Here is a 19,121-nt window from a genome sequence, read left to right as displayed (position 1 = left end):
GGAGTGCAGACAGAAAACCAACAAAACAGGACAGAGAAGTGTTCACGATGGCCTGAAAGCATGTGGGTTTGGGTCTATACTGAACCCGGGTATTCTGCTGAATAAGCGGCTTTTAATAACATGGTATGGAGAGAGTGAGCATCTGATCCCAGCCATGAACCCTGTTTGACCTTTAAGAACAGCCTTTAATGTCGTCCCTGCAGGTACAGCGAAAGGCAGCCAGAAGGTGTAGTGTGTGACTCCCAGAAAGAGCCGACAGTAAATATGTAAACAGGATATAAAGCTGCTATTGTTTAAATGCTATTTACAATAGCTTAAATGCAAATGTGAAAAGCGCATACAATAGACCTTTATTAGTTTGGGTTTCCCCCACAGTCCAAAAATTTGAAGTTTGAAGTTGGCAAATTGCCTGTAGGTGTGTGTGAGTGAATTATGTGTGTGTGTGTGTGAATGATGTGTGTGTGTGTGTGAGTGAATGATGTGTGTGTGTGAGTGAATGTGTGTGTGTGTGAGTGAATGATGTGTGTGTGTGAGTGAATGTGTGTGTGTGTGAGAGTGAATGGTGTGTGTGTGTGAGTGAATGATATGTGAGTGAATGATGTGTGTGTGTGTGAGTGAATGATGTGTGTGTGTGTGTGTGAGTGAATGATATGTGAGTGAATGATGTGTGTGTGTGAGTGAATGATGTGTGTGTGTGTGAGTGAATGATGTGTGTGTGTGTGTGAGTGAATGATGTGTGTGTGAGTGAATGATGTGTGTGTGTGTGAGTGAATGATGTGTGTGTGTGTGAGTGAATGATGTGTGTGTGTGTGTGAGTGAATGATGTGTGTGTGAATGAATGATGTGTGTGTGTGTGTGAGTGAATGATGTGTGTGTGAGTGAATGATGTGTGTGTGTGTGTGAGTGAATGATGTGTGTGTGTGTGTGTGCCCTGTGATGGATCCAGCCCCATCCTGGGTTGTTCCGTGCTTTGTGCCCGTAGCCTCCTGCAAAGGCTCTGGACCCCCCGCAGCCCTGAATGGGATGAGCAGTTTCAGAAGATGGATGGATGGATGGAACTTTATTGTTCAGCGTGTTCAACATTTTTTTGACCATTATCACAGAAGTGAGAAATGCATAAGAATGTTTTTACAAACGAGAGGAGGCCATTCTAGGCCAACTACATGCTGTGTAAAGAAGTGCTTCCTCAAATTCATTTTAAAATGTTCTCCCGTTAATTTCCACTTATGGCCACGAGTTCTTGTATTTGAACTAATATTGAAGTAACTATTTGGTTGACCAGCATCCAGACCTGTTAGAATCTTATACACTTGGATCATGTCCCCCCTTAGTCTCATTTGCACGAGGCTGAACAGATTCAGCTCAGCTAACCTCTCCTAAGACATTCCTCTGCAGTCAAGAATACATATGTAAAAATCAGCAAATGTCTATTAAAAAAAAGATTAGATTTAAAAAGAAAAAACTACAAACAAAGTAGCGTTCTGGTTAATATGGTGCAAATTCTACACACACATGATATTTATGTGTGTGTATATATATATAAATATATAATATGAAGATTTAAAGGTATAAAGTGACAGACCTTACTGACACGGAAACACTTTAACAGCAGCTCTCATATGATCCATCACAGAATGGATATTTCAGATCAGAGCACTGGGCAGGCCGACAGGGGACTAGCAAAGACGCCCCTCATGGGCCAGGGGTGTGGGCAGGAACAGCCCCGCAGCACCTTGCTGGCAGCGGCAGGGGTGTGATGGGCTCCTCAGGGCATCAGTGGCACTACAGGCAGCGGGATCTGTATATGTCTCCCTGCTGGGTCCCTATGATCGACCCTGTGATTCATATTCATGGAAAGTAGGCGTGTCCAAGGACATTCTCAAATGAATGTTTACGGTCAGCAGTGGATGGTAAGCAAGGTGAGCAGACAACATGCCCGTGGGCTCTGCCCTGAGCCACAGCCTCCGCCCTTATATGTCCCCAGGGGAGGTGGTGGTGGTGGGGCTATCCAGAATGGCCCGGCGCGTCACCGTGCTGCAGCGTGTCAGGACCTCGTGGGTGAAGGGCCGAGGCGGAACCCTTGGTGGTGTGGTCTGTGCCCAGGCAGGGAGGGTGGAGCCTGCGGGAGGGGGTGGCTTTATGACATCACAGCCACTGCCCAGAGAGACATCATCGGTGCTGCTGCCCAGAGACACATCATTGGTGCTGCCGGCCAGGGAGACATCATCGGTGCTGCCGGCCAGGGTGACATCATCGGTGCTGCCGGCCAGGGAGACATCATCGGTGCTGCCGGCCAGGGAGATGCTGTACGTGTCCTTGGCTTCCCAGATGCAGAGCCTGGGCGAGGGGGGGGCACTCCTGATCTCCAACAAGTTGCCCTGCGAATGGGACGCTTGAGGGCTGGCCCCTGGAGATGAGCCCTGGGGCAGGCGGAGCTGCTCCAGGCTGCGGGCCGCTTTCATGCCGCCCCCAGGCACCGTCAGGAAGGGGATGTCTGAGCACGGCTGCAGGTGCAGGCAGGGCACGTAGCCCGTCCTCCCGCGGTATCTGCGGAAAGAGGAGGCAGAGGAATGCAGCCGCGCCGCATAGCCAAGATGACCCACGCATCTGCTCTGCGTATCGGCCACATACCTGACGAGCCACCAGCCGGTTTTAGGCTTCTGCAGCACCTGCACCAAGGCACCGATGCTGACTGCAAGCTCATCATCGTGTTCCGGCGTGTAGCTCCTGACCACGCGGAACAGCCTGCCTGCTGGCCGGCACGTAGGCAAACGGGGAAATTACGAGGTTAAACTCACACCACCCGCCCCCACAAAACTTCTTTGCTCCAGAGCAAATTCATTTCTGACTGTGAGCTTGCCTACTGTGCATTAAGGGAGCAGAGGCTCTGTGACTGCTATTTTTCAGACAGGCTCCAAATCTACAGTACCTAAAGGTTTTTTTTTAATTCTCAAAAAGCAATACATATGCAAGCAAATTGACATAATTTAATATTTTACTCCTATGTCTTATCCCATGTGTTTGTCATGCCACCTGGCAGGTTAATCTCTCCATCGATTTCAGTTACATTGAGGCAGTATGTTACACTCATTCAATGGCATCTCTGCTTTGTGTTTATTCTGATCTGTACATTTATTTATTCAGCTCTTGCCTTTTCTTTGATCGATCTGCATATCTTTAATTATCCTGTCTCCTGTCTGCCTCATTTATCCTACAGAATCCGTCATTTCCTAGTGACCATTTCATCTCAGCCGGCATCTCTAATTACTGCAGCACAACCTGTTGAACCGCCTGCTTTCTCAAATCTTTACGAACTGACCTGAGAGCAGAATGCATTTGTTCTCTTTTTCTGAGTGCTGCCTTACTCTTATTGGATGAGCTGTCCACTTCCACCTCCTCCTTCTCTTCCTCCTCTTCCTCCCCACACTTCTCCAGGTAAGGGGCAGGGAACCAGGCCACATGCTTCTCATTGTTTTCCACCAGCCACCATCCTATAGTGTGAGATGACGGGTTTTAATCACTATGTGCACTTGACTGCACTTGTGTTCTCATGTGAGTGTCATCTAAGAGGCCACCTTCTACTGCTGAAGACCACTTCCAATAATTGAGAGCAGAAGTACGGAGGACTGTAAAAATCCACGAAAGTCATTCATGCCCTGCCCCAAATATCAAGGACACATCGGCTGTATCCTCACCAACCAGACCAATCCCATGATTCATTGTGCCCCAAGTTTGTCCTTGGGAGGCAAGTTAGCAAGACTATTTCAGTATCAACCCCATATTCCTACTAAGCTGCATTTTGCAATGGAGGCCAGAATGAAAAGAAGAGCGAAAGATGATGTTCAGAAAGCAAGGATTAAGCACGACGTGGCACCGGAGGAGAATATTTTCAGCTCTATTTGGAAAAGGTGAGAAAAGTCATAGCATGTTAACCTTACGGCATTATCTCAGGTCGCCGCTTCAGTAGCATTAGGTGAGAAAAAATAGCCAGCTAGCCAAGACAGCTGTTAATGGGATGTAGCATTATCAATATGCTGCTCCTGAACGAAAAAATTAAAAATGAAAGTGAGATAAGTCCTCATTTCAAAACTGACAATGGCACAGTCATGTCTACAGAGAAAGATTTTCTAATTTAATGTCTTTGGACACCAATGGGGGCTTTAATAAGGCTGCGGAGACCCATGTTTTACTAAGGAGGATACTCTTGTTTTACTAAGGAGGATACTCTTGTTTTAAGTACATATAATCTTTGACTGATATTCCTAAGCTTTCAGACAGCACAGTATCAATACTAATTATCATTCTGCTAAGGAGAGAAATTTTTCAGTTGATTCTGAGATTGTGTCATTGCACATAGTCGCGAGTTGTTGTTGAAAGTGTACTTTAATTAACAGTTGGCTCCAAACAGGAATCTTTGGTCTGATTTACAATTTTGCCATTTTCTGAAATTAGAAAAAATTTTCAGCCTATCTAGGAGTCTCTTTTCCTGGTCTGTATCATGTAACTCCAGGGCTGAAAGATAGTCCAAGTCCGCCCCCCCCCCGCTAGGCGAAGCTTACCCCCTTTGTCTTTGATGAACACCTCAACCATCTCGTCCTCCTCCACCTTGAAGGGCCTGTTTTTGATATCCTTGGTCTCATATGTAGCCACGCAGCGGTATGTCTCAGGCACAAAAGGCTGTGTTATGTTGCCCACGCCGGTCTGTTTACCACTGTCTGCCTCGGTGCTTCCGAATGGCATGATGACGACGCTGCGGTGAAAATGAGACGCATGAGACCGGCTCGTCGGCATCTGAGCAAAAAGAGGGAACCTGCACCGCGCGAGAGGGGGAATCTACCAGTTCTGTGCAAAGTCTGGCTGCAGGTCGTGACTCTTCGGAGAGAAGAAGTCGATTAACTCCGCATTCTGCACAACGTTTGACTCACACGTGAGCAGATCGTCGCAGTAGTTTTGCAAAAACCTCAGACCAAACATCGACTTGAGAGTCTTGTTTGTCAGTTTTTGGTTTAAGCTCCTTACTGAAATGGAAAACAACACAACTTCCTTTAATATATTTAAGACAATCCCTGTTCACTGAATGCACGGCAGATGGCAAATTTACCTCGGAATCTTGGGAGGACTTTCTCTGATCTACGAAACGGATTATCCTGTGAGAACACTTTCTTCAGCCGTTTCTGCAGAAATAAACAGAACACAAATAAAACTCGCCGCGTCCCCCGCCACCGCACCACGCCCCCCCCCCTCTACCCCCAGCCATAAAACGTACATGTAGCGTCTTGAACTGCTTATAGGACCTGTAGACAGTGATGTCACATTTATCGGACCAGAGCACGGATATGATGAACAGCTGAAAAATTAAGCAAAAGTAAAATCAAAGGCATAATAATAATAACAACAACAATAATAATAAAAGAAGAATAAATATTTTAATAGTTAATATGTATATTTATTGTTGTTGTTAACGGCAACCACATAATAATAGGCATAGTGTTGTAGTTGAGTAAATAATAAAGGTAAAATGTTATATCTCACAATTTTTGCTTCCTTGTGCATGGCTCCAGTAACTGTGATACAGACGGGATAGCGCTGGTCTTCCATGACTGGTGTGTGTCGCTTGTTGCTTCAGATACCGCAGCCAAGCAGGTCGCTGCGACTCAGCTGCGCCTCATCCATATAAACGCCTCAACCCAAGGGCGGGTCCAAACGCCACACGCCGGGCCCCTCTTAAAATGCATCACCAACATGCCTCCCTCCAAGGCATATTGATACTGAAATTCAGAGCTCAGCTGGTGTAGAAGGTTATTCCCGTAATTATATGTAGGCCTATTTCTGTCTTTTTAATGCCTTTCTACGAACGTGTTGAGTTAAACAAGACGTCTATACAAACGCATCGTATGCCTTTTCCATATTTGTGTAGGCATATTTCAAGGACGAGTGAAACTATTTAAAGCTCTGGTAATAGATGTTTGCTGGGAAAATGCATAAAATTGTTGTATTGCTTATAAGACTTTACCTATAGTATGCGTGATGGTCGATGGGATAGGCATGTTTTTTTCCTAATTATAACTTAATTTTAGGCAACTTACACAATTCATGAAATAGGGCTGCTGCTGACAACGATGTCTTTGAAACCATTAAAACATTATTCAGTTCTATTAAAACATCGTAATACTTGATTTCCTTTGCTAACACACAGATACAGAAACTACAAAACACCAAATTGGTGATACAAATCTGTTTACGTGGATTTATGTAGCTGAATGACTTTTTCAGCCATCAATCATACATTTGTTCATAGGTATTCATAGATTTAAGGCTAACGTATATGGTTCCCCCTGCTAAAACAGACAGACATTCTGGACCCCTAGTGCCAATACCAGCCACGCGGAACTGGGGAAAACGGGGAAACTGAATTTCCCGTAACCGGCCTGGAAATGTCTATGATTCATTATAACAAATCTGGACCGATCTACGTTTCGTTTTCCAGAGAATAAAAAATCATTTCACTATAATCTGCACCAACAAGTTCGACGAGTTTTATTTGAATAAAAATGTAATATGCGCTTTAGTTTTCCTTTTTGTGCTACACTCTAACTTATAATTATATATTCCAACCTGTCTTGAGTGAATTCAAAAGTAGCCTATAGGTTGCTTTTTGTGACCAACAGCTAGATTTCATCGCGTAGCAATTTTCACCACTTAATAGCTTACTTTAAACGGTTTACTTAAGTAGTGTTTTACTGGATGACTTTTACTTGAATAATGTTTCGTGTGATAGGCCTATCTGTAATTTTACTTAAGTATGAAAATTGAGTAGGCCTAGCCAAAGTTTTCAACCACTGATGACTGTTAACGTTACCTGTCCTTGTGTCGAACAAGTCAGTAATTTTAGACAATTATTCGGCTTTTCTTTCCATTCTTACATTTCATCTCACAAATGCAGAACAAATTAACTATTTAGCAAAACTATATACGGTGCTTTATTTAGGCTTACGTGGATATTACAACAATAGAGTCGGCCATCCATATCCGGGAGAATCAACCAACCGCAAATTAAAAATAGGCTATTACAAAAATCCGAAATTTCCGAAAAGCGTATGCATATGGAGTAATAAAATCTGTGTAGCATAAGTTTCGTCTTATCGCAAATAAACTTTCTGACACGTTTCCATTAAGAACCGCACATTTATCGATAAAATCAAGACTGAAAATATATCTAAATAACAAGGCTGAAAAGACCAACTGGAAAGTTTATACATGGAATTAATCTGCCTTGGCTGTTTTAAAAATTATATTATTAGCTCAATTAGTCGAAAGTATGTTTATTGTCCAAAGAAGACGTCGCCGAAACAAAATACTTGTCTGCTTGACGGAGCGTGAAGAAACTGTCCGTTTAGTTCGCCGTTGTCCGTGTGTATGGGAAAGACAACGTGCACGAACATTTTGGGAGGATGTAGTCGCGAACCACTTTACACCATACCTCTTCACTTCATTTTTTTACTAGAAAGAACCCCTATTGTAGATAGCCTGTATGTAGGCTAACTACGTTTTGACTAGGCTATAGTAAGAATTCCAGGTCCAGATATCCATAGTTGAGTTCTTACTAGTAAAAATGTAATTGCAGATCTCTACAATTACATTATAGGCCTACAGATCTGAAATTACACATATTTATACTGATAATAGACAATTTGGCTTGCCATATGACATGGGTATTGCAGAGATATAATATTATGGGTTTGCCTTGTAGCAATATTGTTTCAGTCGTACCTTTTAGAAAGCAGCGCATTTGCGCTGTCATGTAATTGAACTCCTCCGGCACGATATTTCATGTTATATGTCATATATTGCCAGTTAAGCTTTAAAGTGGTTTTTTGGAACGCATTGGAACTCGAGGGCTAACTTGAAATACTTTCAAAAGGCAACCCTACACTTTCAGAAATTAAGGGTAAAAATTTTACCTTTGCTTGTCCCTGGGGATGTACCCTCAAGGGTCCGCCGATTGTACAATTAGTTGTAGGTAATTGTACCTTTTAAGGTACAGAAACGGACCCTGAGGAACATCTTTTACCATTGATGGCAAATTAATTCTGTTTATACTTTCGGGATGTTCTTCAAAGTCCATTTCTGTACCTTAGAAGGTAAAATTACAGGGGCACAGCCCCAGTGACAAGCATGGGTAGAATGTTATATCCTTTTTTCTGAGAGTGAAGATAATAAGCTTTTATCCTGTACTTTTCAGTTCACTTGCCAAACCCTGCACTACTCACTCATTCTATTCAGGTCATATCTGTACGGTGTAATATTAAGCCTATTTGCATGCGTTATTTCCCACCAAAGTATCGAAGATTAATTTAATGAATTAAATGATCACAGTGAATTAACTTCGGTCCATTTCATTGCCTGCATCTACTCCTGTATGTTATACTGTTGTGCCTTGATTCGATTCGAGTGAGGATTGAGATCACACTGCACTGGAGATACTAAAGTAGCTTGTTCCAAAGATGGTAGTTTTACCATTTTATGGATATAAACCTTTCTTTATTAAACAATGTAACAGGGAACATGGATATCAGATTATTTCAAATCCGTATTTGTTATAATGGCAATATTTATCACATTTTTAAATTACCATCATGTTGAAATCATATGTAGTGTTCGCTGCTATCCAGGGTTTCTGATCTCCGCGGTAGGTCTTGCGTCGCATCCCTTGCGGATACGGGGCACTGCTGTATTTAACATCACGGTTTGCTAACGTTGATATCAGCGCAGGCTTGTCAAATTTGGTCAGCTGGCTGCAGTGAGATTTTCAATTAGAGGCAAGTCTGCACTTAACTACCCTGTCCACCTCGCACCAACGCAGTGCATTTCGTTTCCACCTTTGTTTGCAAAGTCAGCTTGTTTATGGTCTGGTAATAATCTTTTAACGCTTTTTCTCTTTAAGGAGCGTCCTTCCACTATATATGAAGTTCTAAATTTGCCTCTAACATGCCAGTAGATAAGCTTATATGTTTAGGTTACATTTATTTTTGGTTAGCAGACGCTTTAAAAAAAATGTATATTTACTGTTAATATTAATTCCTGAAAGTTGTCGTTAAAATAAACGATGTCGCAATCCTGGAATTTTATAAGCCATTTGAGATACACGCGTGACTAAACGAATTGTTCACTTTGCCTAAGTGACGACTAATGTTATGCTTCATTGTGTTTCCTTATAGACGAAGAAGTGTGTTAAATTGCGCAATGACATATTTTTCTCATACGTTTATCACCTTCTTAAAAGTAGCGAGATTATTGTACCTAGAAACTTAAAGGATTCAAAAGCTTTATTATCACTGGTACACGTGTACAAGTACTGGTACAGTAAAATACATGCTGCCGACCTCCTGACCAGACAGGCTTAAACAATGAACATATAACAATAACAATAGAAAATAATTTAATAGTAATAACGTAATGACGTTCATACAATATAGGCTACATAATACACATGCAATATTCAATATGTATATATGATAACATACAAGTGAGAAAACATAATGCTGAGGTTAAAGTGACAGTGGTTAATAAATGTCAGTGGTGATTAAAATATAATGTCAGAACTGTAACGTCTTCTGGAGGGAAGAAGGAAGAAGGTGGCTGTGCTGGACGGCTGGGCCCCGTCATTTCCTTCCGGAGGCAGCCTATGAGGTGAATTTCTTACCACCGGTGATGGTCTGTGTCGTTTTCACCACCCTCTGCAGTGCTTTGTGGTTCTGTGCAGAACTTTTTCACTGGGATGGCAAAGGGGTGGCCAATGATTTTCATGGGGTGACACAAACACCAAGACATAATCTCAAAACAGACAAACCCTCACATTAACATTTTCCGTCGTGTTGCAGAAATAAACGCACCAACCTATTACGTACTTTAATTAAAAGTATTTTCCTTTATTATTGTTACTCTCAAGAAAACTGTATATTTCGTCCCCTGCTTGTAATGTCAAATCAACTTCCAGCAAAGATCTATGTCCTCAATCTTTTTTTATTGCGTACAGCACCATAAGAAATTAAACAAAATAATTTTTATACGACAAAAGAACAACGATTTAACAAAGGAAAAATTTTAAACCAATTTTGTGATGTACTGCCAATTAAGCCTTAAATTGCATTTTGGAACGCATTGGAACACGAGGGTTACCTTCAAAGAGGCAAATATATATTTCAGAGCAATGTTAACACCAAATTCAAGCACAATGAGACTTAAACGTACCTAACTAGAGCGGTTTGTTCTATTCCAATGTGTTTGACGTGAAACATTGCTGACTAATTAAAAATACAGGTAATAAATTTAAAAAACAACAAGAACAATTAGGATAGACCACATTTAAAAGCAATCAATTAAATGCCTTACAAATCTCTCCAATAAGCAGTGCTGCGGTGCAAAGTGAGGGCGAATGACGACGAAGGAGGGAGGTCCGGAGAATCTGTAGGCTTCCCCTGGAAACTTACGGCACGTAACAGGTCTTACACGGTTAACGGTTCGACGGTGCACCGCACCTTTCCATAGTTCCTCTTGGGGAATAAAATCCCTACAGCAAAATTTAGGCGACCTTGCATATGCTGCACAGCTGCCGTGGCAGGATGATATGCATCCGGCCAGTAAAGAAAATGCACCTGTGTAGTGAGAGGTGCAGGGGACATGTGGGCCATCCTCAGACCTCTGAGGAAATAAAGGCATTAGTGGGTTTTCATTAAAGCAGCTGCTGTTTGTTCAGTCTAGTTGAGATCATAAATGAGAAAGATTCCAAGAAATGCAAAGTTGCTGACCCGGCGACATGTATTTGATTGCACTCTGATATTTGCTTCTTGCAATCCATAGTCAACTCTTACGTTCTGCAGGCCGTCTCATTGTTGTTGCTGATCAGGCCTGTGACGGTGATGACACCAGAAAACTTCACAATCGGATTTTGTAGTTTTTTATGTGATTGTTGCAGCCCAAAATACTTGACTTTGCAGCAGTATTTCTCAAAAATTGTGTAGTTCTATGTGTGTTTTTGTTCTTGCAGAAAATGTGCAGAAATTGCCAAAATTAAGTTCAACAATTTGACTACCAGTGAAAAGAGAAGGTGTTACTTTATAAATTCTATATATTCGCATTTTTCAAAAGCCGTGTGTGTGTGCGTGTTTGAAAATGTATTTTGGTTCCAGTTAAGCTGGTATTCCTTTGGCGTGTATTCTATCGGCTTTCACGCTCTACCACTGGGTGGCGCGTAAATAAATGCGTGCCAGTGATATGTATTTTGTTACGTTTTCAATCACTTCATTCTTTAACTTTCAAAATAAATAAAGGAGGCATTGATGCCCAATGAGTGGTTGAAAACATTATGTGAATTGAGGCGGTACAGTACACCATCATTCGTAATGAAACACTCAATTTAACATCAGAAGCAAAAAACAATCAGTCAGTGTTGTATTACGTTGTTTGCGTGTTCGCGTTGTGAGCGTCGCCCAGTCACTATTTCATCTGAAGCACGGCTCTATTTGCGTTAATAGCAGTACTATATTGACAAAAATTAGGCCGAATTTTTCCAACCTCAGATACAACAAAATATATTGACAGAAAAACACATAGTGTTTACTCATACTGTATATTAAATAATTAATAAAAAAAAAAACACCTAATAATATCAACCAGTCACAAATCTTTACACATTAACCAAAACTACATAACCTTAATTGCAACAACTAATTAAACTTAACGAAAAACTACATAGAGCAAAAAATAACTTATGTCTTATTTTAAACCAGAATAACTAACCATTCAGACAGCTCCTTCTCCCTCCGATTCTTCGCGAGAAGAACGGAACGGTCATCAATGACGGCGAGCAGCTGGATTAACCAGCACTCAGCGCCCGCTTCGCGCTCAGGAGAAGGAGCTCGACTCCTCATCATGGTTAGCGTGACCAAACACTTTAGAAATGCATCTCTCAAGTCAGAAACTATAGAAATGATCCCTGAAAGTATAGTCTTAAAGAATAGCTGCCTCGCGCCGAAGACCTCACCGTAGGCGCTGCCCCGCCCGGTCACGGTGTCCCCAGTATGAGCGCACGCTCACTTAGCTAAGCGTGACCAAATTCTTCGCCCGACCACCATATGAAACCGTAATAAGGCGCTTATAAAATGGTCAGACGCAGCCTCAGGTTAAACCGAAAAAACGACAATTTTTAAAAGAATAATTCAGACTATACGGTGTCATTAATGCGCTATGATCAAGGCGCCATGATAGCAGGATCGGCTCTGCACTATATATAATAATGTACACGATTAACGATCATGTAAAATAATTTTTCTCCATCGTATTCGGGGAAAGTTCACGCAAGTGTACTAAGATTTGACAAAAATAAACATAAAAAATCGTAGTACCCACAATGCTGCACTTCTTATTTGCATAAAACGTGCGTTGTGACATGTGATTGGCTAGCTACTTGGTAGATTTTTCCGAAAGACTTCCCGGAAAATTTAGGTAAACATCAAAGTGACTAACGTGTTTTAGATTATGAAATGCTTTCAAAAGCAGAAAGAACGACTCATAATACAAGACTGCAAACTTGTCGACGATACAAGTATTGAGAATAATCTTAGATGAGGATCTTTTACATTTGTATAATAAGGAAACAGCAGAGCGTTGTGAAGGACTCTCCCCATTGACAGTTAACAAACCTACAGTGAAGCAGTTAATGGTACCAGCTTACCCGCATACAGGGAAGAGACACGCTCTTAATAGTATAATAAAAATATTTAAAATTAACTTGTCACTCTAGAACGAGCAGTACGAGATGAGGCATATTAAAAACACTATTATCAACAGTCTGACTAGGCTTGCAGCATAAATTGTATTTTTTTAACTGGTGGTTACTTTACTTTATTATAAAGTAAATTTATACTACTGTTTACAGGTTACCTGCCGTGTTGACGTACCTTGAGTAAATAGCGTTTTGCAGGTGTCTTGCATTGAATTCTTTTTATTATTATTATTATTTAATGGTTTGTTCTGAAACTTGTATGGTGGTTAAGAACAATCATATCCTAAGGTTTATCGATGTATTTAGAGGTAAGGGAATAAATGCATTGAAATTCAGATTAGCTTAATGTTCTAACATTTTTTTCATTCCTGTTGGTCTCATTAATCCCTTGATAACTAAGGAGCCTTCATAACATCACCATTAACAAACTGAGAAACATGAAAAGCATGTCAAGCAGTTTGTCGGTGCTGTCTCCTCCATGTTGTCCTTGCATGTAGTCGCCACTATGGTTTACTGTGCTGTTTGGGGACGCTTCAGTCGCTCAGAGAAAGGAATACAAATGTAATGACTTTTCAGTGACACAGATCGGGAAAAAATGATCAACTCAAGTCAGCAGGATAAATAAATGAAGACTATATATAAAAAAATCATGCGAGGTAATCATATGCAAACACTCCATTTGCTATTTTTCACAAAGATTATACCATTGGGAAGCTTATTTGGTTTATTAGAAATAAGGAACAGTGGAAGGCTTGTAAAATCCTGGGAGTTGAGACTCATGTTTGGTGAGGGTGAACGGAAGAAATAGTATTAAGGGAACAGAATTGACAGTGAGTAGACTGTTTATGGTTAAACGTTACCTATCGTTGACTTTATCCAGTATCATAGCCTATTAAGTGTTATCTGTTAATGTTCCCTAAGTCTACTGATTTAGTGAAGAATAATCCACTAACATGCTTTAATGCACATGTTATTTTGATACTGATGTGTTGATAATATGCAATCAGATTTTTTAAGCATCTTACCCTTCGAAAGTGCATCAGAAGTTGGCTATTCTGCTGCATCTTTACTGTACTGCTAGTATTTGCTGGTAAATTCCAGGAACTATTGAGAGGCTTCATGATCTGCCCTTGTTATAAAAAATGGCCCATTGAAATGAACAGAGCTGCTGTGACTCTCACTCTACATGGGTCTGGGTAAATCCAACACGTTCACGTTCGTTCCAGAACAATATATAAATTCCAGATTCCAATCACCATCCTTATCAAAATATGGAATCTGTATTTTAAAATGAAACTGGGATTAATCATACATTAATTCATCAATCTTTCTTCCAACTGCTGATCCAGTACTGGGTTATTGTGGGATTTTTTTCAAAAAGGTGATTAGGTGAATTGGTGTCTCTGAATTTCTGATAATGTATGTGTGTATGTATGTTTATATGTGTGGATGTGTGTGTGTGCCAGGTAGTCAGTTGGCATTGTTGGCAAGGGTAGTTGTCAGTCTTGCTCTACCCTCCTGAGACCCAAGGAAAAAAAGTGTCCTTCAATCATAGGTTATTTGTCTTGGAGGAAATAAGACATCTTACAATTTAGATTTTTTCAAATTTATTTTTAATTTCACAGCATGTCCTCTTTAGTGTACAACAGGAATAAATACGTTTCCTTACATCAGTGAAAAGATAGATGCAAAAACAACATGTCCACTACAATGGACATAAATGAATGGGTGGGGTCTCAGGAGGCTATAGATTTCTTTCTCATGATCCCAACATGGTGCTGTGAAAATATGTGACCCTCACAGGTGTACATGCACCATACATAGCAGCATCCATCATGCACCAGCTCAACTGAATCTCCAGGGTTTTGTGTTGTTGCTCACCATCACATGGTCTGCAGTGTGCTGTCAGTAACACCTTCTGACCTTCTGAGACAGATCTGTGTGTATCCTCTCCCCAGTTGGTGCCCCTCCTGCTTGCTTGCTTGCTCGCTCTCTCTCTCTCTCTCTCTTTCTCTCTCTCTCTCTCTCTCGCTCTCTCTCTCTCTGTATACTGGCACCTGTCACCACCCCCCCTCCTCAGTTTGTGTTATGGTTCTAAATATACCTGATCCATCTTCCTCTACCTCTCCAACTCACCGCCTCTGTTATCCTTTGAGAAAGAAACATTTGCTGAGACAAACACTTTATTGAAACTTTGTCCAAAAATAATTTTGCATGGTTTCATTCTGTTCTCCTCTCATCCTTCCTTCATTCTTTACTCCTCTCTTCCTCCTCACATTTTGTTCTCCTTTCATCCTCCTTTCTTTCTGTTCTCCTCCCAGCTTCTTTTCATCCCATTCTCCTCCCATTCTCCTGTCATTCTCTACTCCACCCCGTTTTGATTCCATACTCTTCCCTTTCTCCACACCTCTTTATTTACCTCATCCTGTCACTTCCTTCTTGTTTCCTGCTCCATTGCTGTCTCCTGAGTGGTTCTCTCTCTCTCTCTCTCTCTCTCTCTCTCTCTCTCTCTCTCTCTCTCTCTCTCTCTTTCCCCAGGCTCTGAGGCTTCCCTCATACCTGCTTCTTGTACTTTTCTCTCTGTGTTCAGTATGGGACGGTACAGCAGAGCTCATTTGTTCCTTACTTCTGTCATAAATAATACACCCACATGCTATAGATGATTTTATCGGTACAACTGAGCACCAATAGCAACAAGATGTCATCAGTTCAGTCTTACTATGACGCTATATTATGCTACTACACCAGCTGATCGGGCTATGAAGTTCATCCAAAGCTAAGCAGGTTTGGGCCTGGCCAGTACTTAGATGGGAGACCAGCTAGGAAAGCTGGGTTGCTGCTGGTAGAGGTGCTGGTGTGGCTAACAGGTTAGCCCATCTGGTGGTCTGTGTGGATCCCAGTGCAGTGATGGGGACACCGTGCTGCAAAAATGGTCCCGTCATTCATATGAGATGTAAAACTGAGGTCCTGATTCTCTGATGTCATAGAAGATCCCTGGGCATCTTTTGAAAGAGTAGGGGTGGTACCCGGATCTCCAGGCTAAAATTGTCCACTGTGACCCTTTCAAATCTGGCCTCCTAATCATCCCCTATATCTAACTGGGTAATTCTCTCCTGCCCCTTCACCACCTTAGCTACTGTGTGGACAGTGTACTGGTGCAGAATGGCTGCCGTCGCATCATCCAGGTAGGTGGTTGAAGTGGCTCCCCATTGCTTCTGCAAAGTGCTTTGCTTGTCTTGAAAAGCGTCTATATAAATGTGGACATTCATTCATACAGGCAGCCGCAGTGTCAGAGGAGTTTCCTTTGAATCAGCAGCCTCATGGACCTTCAGAAGAGACTGCTGGAGGGAGGGAGTCACCCCCGCAAAGGGGCCTTGTAAGGCTTATAGCCAAGCCTGCGGTAAAAATAACCAGCAGGGGGAAAACGAGCCCTCAGCCTCTCTAATGAGTGAAATGAGGGGCACAGGGGCCTGGACCACATCCAGAGGGACGCACTGGAGCACTGTGACAGTCACCATGGCCAAGGTACGGAGGGACAAGCATTACTGGGTGTGACAGATTCTGTTAGTGCCTGATCTGCAGTAATGGCTCCACATTGCCAACTATTACACTGGGCGAGCTGCAGGCTGGGGGGCTGCAGTATTAGGGTTCACACATGTTACTTCATTCTGAACACACATCTGTGATGCCTTATCAGTCTTACTTTTGTCTCGAATTTTTCCCATAGCTATGTTTTATATACATATATGTTTTTCTGTGTTTTTTGCATGCTTTCTCAAAGCGTCAGATACTTTATGAAGTTTCTTCATCATTTTTTCACATTCATTCTTTATAAAATTTGAACTTATTTTCGTATTTGGTTAGAATACATCACATTTAATTCTCTGCAGTTACAGTAAGTGATTTATACTGACATCCATCTACCTGAACGGCCACAAAGAAAATGAAAACTGAGCCTGAGCAGCACTGATTCTGTTCATGATTTTGTAATGGGGATTTGTGATTGGTGGATGCAAGAAGGGAAAGAAAATGGAACAGTTAACCAAGTGCTCATTCCCCAAAAAAATCTTCTTTTTAAACCCAACCCAAACCCAGCATTTTATTGACTCACGAAAGGTTTATGCTGTAATACTTTTTTATTTGAATATTTTCACAATTAGACATAGATGGTAGAGATCGAGACAAATAGTGACAGATCAGAAGACTGGAACGAAACAAACAGGAAGGCAAATTAGGCGAGGAAATGAGAAGTTGCAGGAATCTATGACCTGACATATACTCACAGGTCACATGCACAGAAATGCCGACCATTTTATCTGGCTGCTCTTTCTGTCATCCACTCGCACGCACTCACACTGACACACGTCCACGCGAATCTAACACCACCATAAAGCTTAAAAAGCACTGCTTGTGCACCCTGGAGTGAGCCCATATTATACTGTGCCGATCACTAATCCGAAACAGGCCGGGTCTCTCAGCACCGCACTCTGCTAATTGACAGTCCAGACTCAGAGCTCTCTATATTTAACCATTGGTTTCCATACCTCCACCCTGGTGTCACTCTCACTATATCTCTCTTTTCACTATTTCTCTTCCTGTCATCGGCAGATTCTTTCCATGCCGCTCCCTCGGTCTGTCACTCAGCTTTGAGCTCTCCTAATATGGCTGCTGCCTGACGCTGCTGAGGCAGAGCAGGGGTTAAATATACATAGAAACATGAGGAATGCCTTCTTCCCACCTGCACAAATGGTGGCAGCTGGGTTTGGGTTTTTGGCTGTACAGTTTTACCCCCAGCTTTTTGTTATACAGCATGATTGTACTTCTCTATCTGCCTCTCAGTGGATCGCCGCCCTTGTGGCCCTCTACAAAACTACCCTCATCTGCCCTACCATGTTTATTGAAAGCTTTGTAGATTGTAGATCCATTTTAGGGACAATACAGTAGGTTGGTGTGATTTTATACACAGATACAGAGGCCTGATAGAGAGATGGAGGGTGATTTCCTCTGATGCTGCCATGTGCCAGGTATGGCCTGCTGACAGACGTGAATTCCTCTGCATTGTTCACACTGCTTCATTTCTTGATGGGTATTTGATTAACATGCACCAGGTAGCAGGAAAGCACGTGACAGATTCTTAGGAGCCTCAAACCAGTATATCGGATCACCTCAGGTGACCGGCAATCCTTAGGTTCCCAAACCAGTATCTTTACCACTGCACCACCTGCTGGCCACGGAAAAGGTTCCAAAAAATAGGTGGATGTGATTGGTGTGCTGTTGCATAATGAAAGCAGGAACAGGCTGCTTGTTAGACCCTCTTCTATGGAGGCTCCCTTATGCGCCATTAACTTTTGCATGGTTTTCAGTTACTTTAGTCTTGTTGGTCATAACAGATTATGTAGCTTCCCATTGTAATCATTTTACACCTAAAACTATATATGTATGTGATCATTATGTTAGCCACCACATACAAAGCAGTTAACCAAGTTTTCAAAATGATTAAAAAATATATTCCTTAAATTGCAATGATATGTCGTTATGTTTTTGCTTCCCACAATTCATGACCTCGTTGCCATTTTGCTATTTTACTCAAATACAGTTCTGTGTGGCTTTTTTGTTTTGCTGTTGTATTGTGTTTTCAGATCTGAAGAAGTTACATGTGCATGTGAGTGCTTTCTCTTGCCAGTGAACTTTACAAACTGTAATGTAGAGCCTCGCAATGTTGAAACTGGTGTCTTTGACCTGAATAAGTATCAGTTTGCTAATGAAAAACGATCAGTCAGTGACAATGAGAAAATGGCAACCAAATATCTTTCAGAATTCTGGAGCTCAGGAGCACATTTATGATGAAGTACTGACAGTATATCTGAGCATTTTGACTCTCATCGCTAAAACGATGCTTATTGTAATTTTCATTTTGGTGACGCTGACTTATTCATTGGTGAAATCATTTGCTTTTGAGACATGAGTTAATTGTTTTGGGTAAGTTACAAGCTTTTGCAGCTAAACCATAGTGTTGTGGTATACGCATTAACTGTTTTGAGAAATGCTCTTGAGTATGTTTCAAAAAGTGTAGAGCCCTTTGATGTGAGAGACCATTTAATTGGTTGATTGAATAAAGCTTAGGGAGGAGCCGCGCGACCTAAGGTAGTCGATGAATTCACATATTCAATAAGAGATTACTTTAAATTTATTGTGCATTTTGTTGGGTGTGTGAAACATATTTAACAATGCAAAAAAGATGCGAAACACTAGTATTATATAGTAATATTATAATCTATTTGTAAACAAATGATTTTATAGTATGACTGTGTATGCCTGACAGATAATACCAGTATTT

The 19,121-nt window shown here is 41.5% G+C and overlaps 1 protein-coding gene and 1 non-coding gene across 3 annotated transcripts; both read right to left on the bottom strand.

Annotated features, from left to right (window-relative positions):
- Positions 1-886: 886 nt before the first annotated feature.
- On the bottom strand, positions 887-5,655 carry LOC111849316 (NADPH oxidase organizer 1). 2 transcript variants are annotated; one of them, XM_023822085.2, is made up of 8 exons: positions 5,533-5,655; positions 5,267-5,347; positions 5,102-5,174; positions 4,838-5,018; positions 4,560-4,750; positions 3,366-3,491; positions 2,632-2,752; positions 887-2,547 (listed from the first exon to the last, which is right to left on the bottom strand). In XM_023822085.2, the coding sequence occupies exons 1-8, from the start codon at positions 5,596-5,598 to the stop codon at positions 1,971-1,973; spliced, it is 1,416 nt and encodes a 471-aa protein (XP_023677853.2). In that variant the 5' UTR covers positions 5,599-5,655; the 3' UTR covers positions 887-1,970. The 2 variants fall into 2 exon arrangements, with proteins under 2 accessions (XP_023677853.2, XP_023677854.2); XM_023822086.2 differs by having other exon boundaries at positions 2,632-2,749.
- A 6,142-nt stretch (positions 5,656-11,797) lies between these two features.
- Positions 11,798-12,011, bottom strand: LOC111849368 (small nucleolar RNA U3). The gene has a single exon (XR_002839504.1). It is a non-coding gene; the product is annotated as a small nucleolar RNA U3 (small nucleolar RNA).
- Positions 12,012-19,121: the final 7,110 nt, after the last annotated feature.

Source organism: Paramormyrops kingsleyae, chromosome 22 (genome assembly GCF_048594095.1).
Source record: "Paramormyrops kingsleyae isolate MSU_618 chromosome 22, PKINGS_0.4, whole genome shotgun sequence".
Classification (NCBI taxonomy): Eukaryota; Metazoa; Chordata; class Actinopteri; order Osteoglossiformes; family Mormyridae; genus Paramormyrops; species Paramormyrops kingsleyae.
Note: the sequence above shows the minus strand (reverse complement) of the source record. Positions and strands in the feature narration are given on the sequence as shown.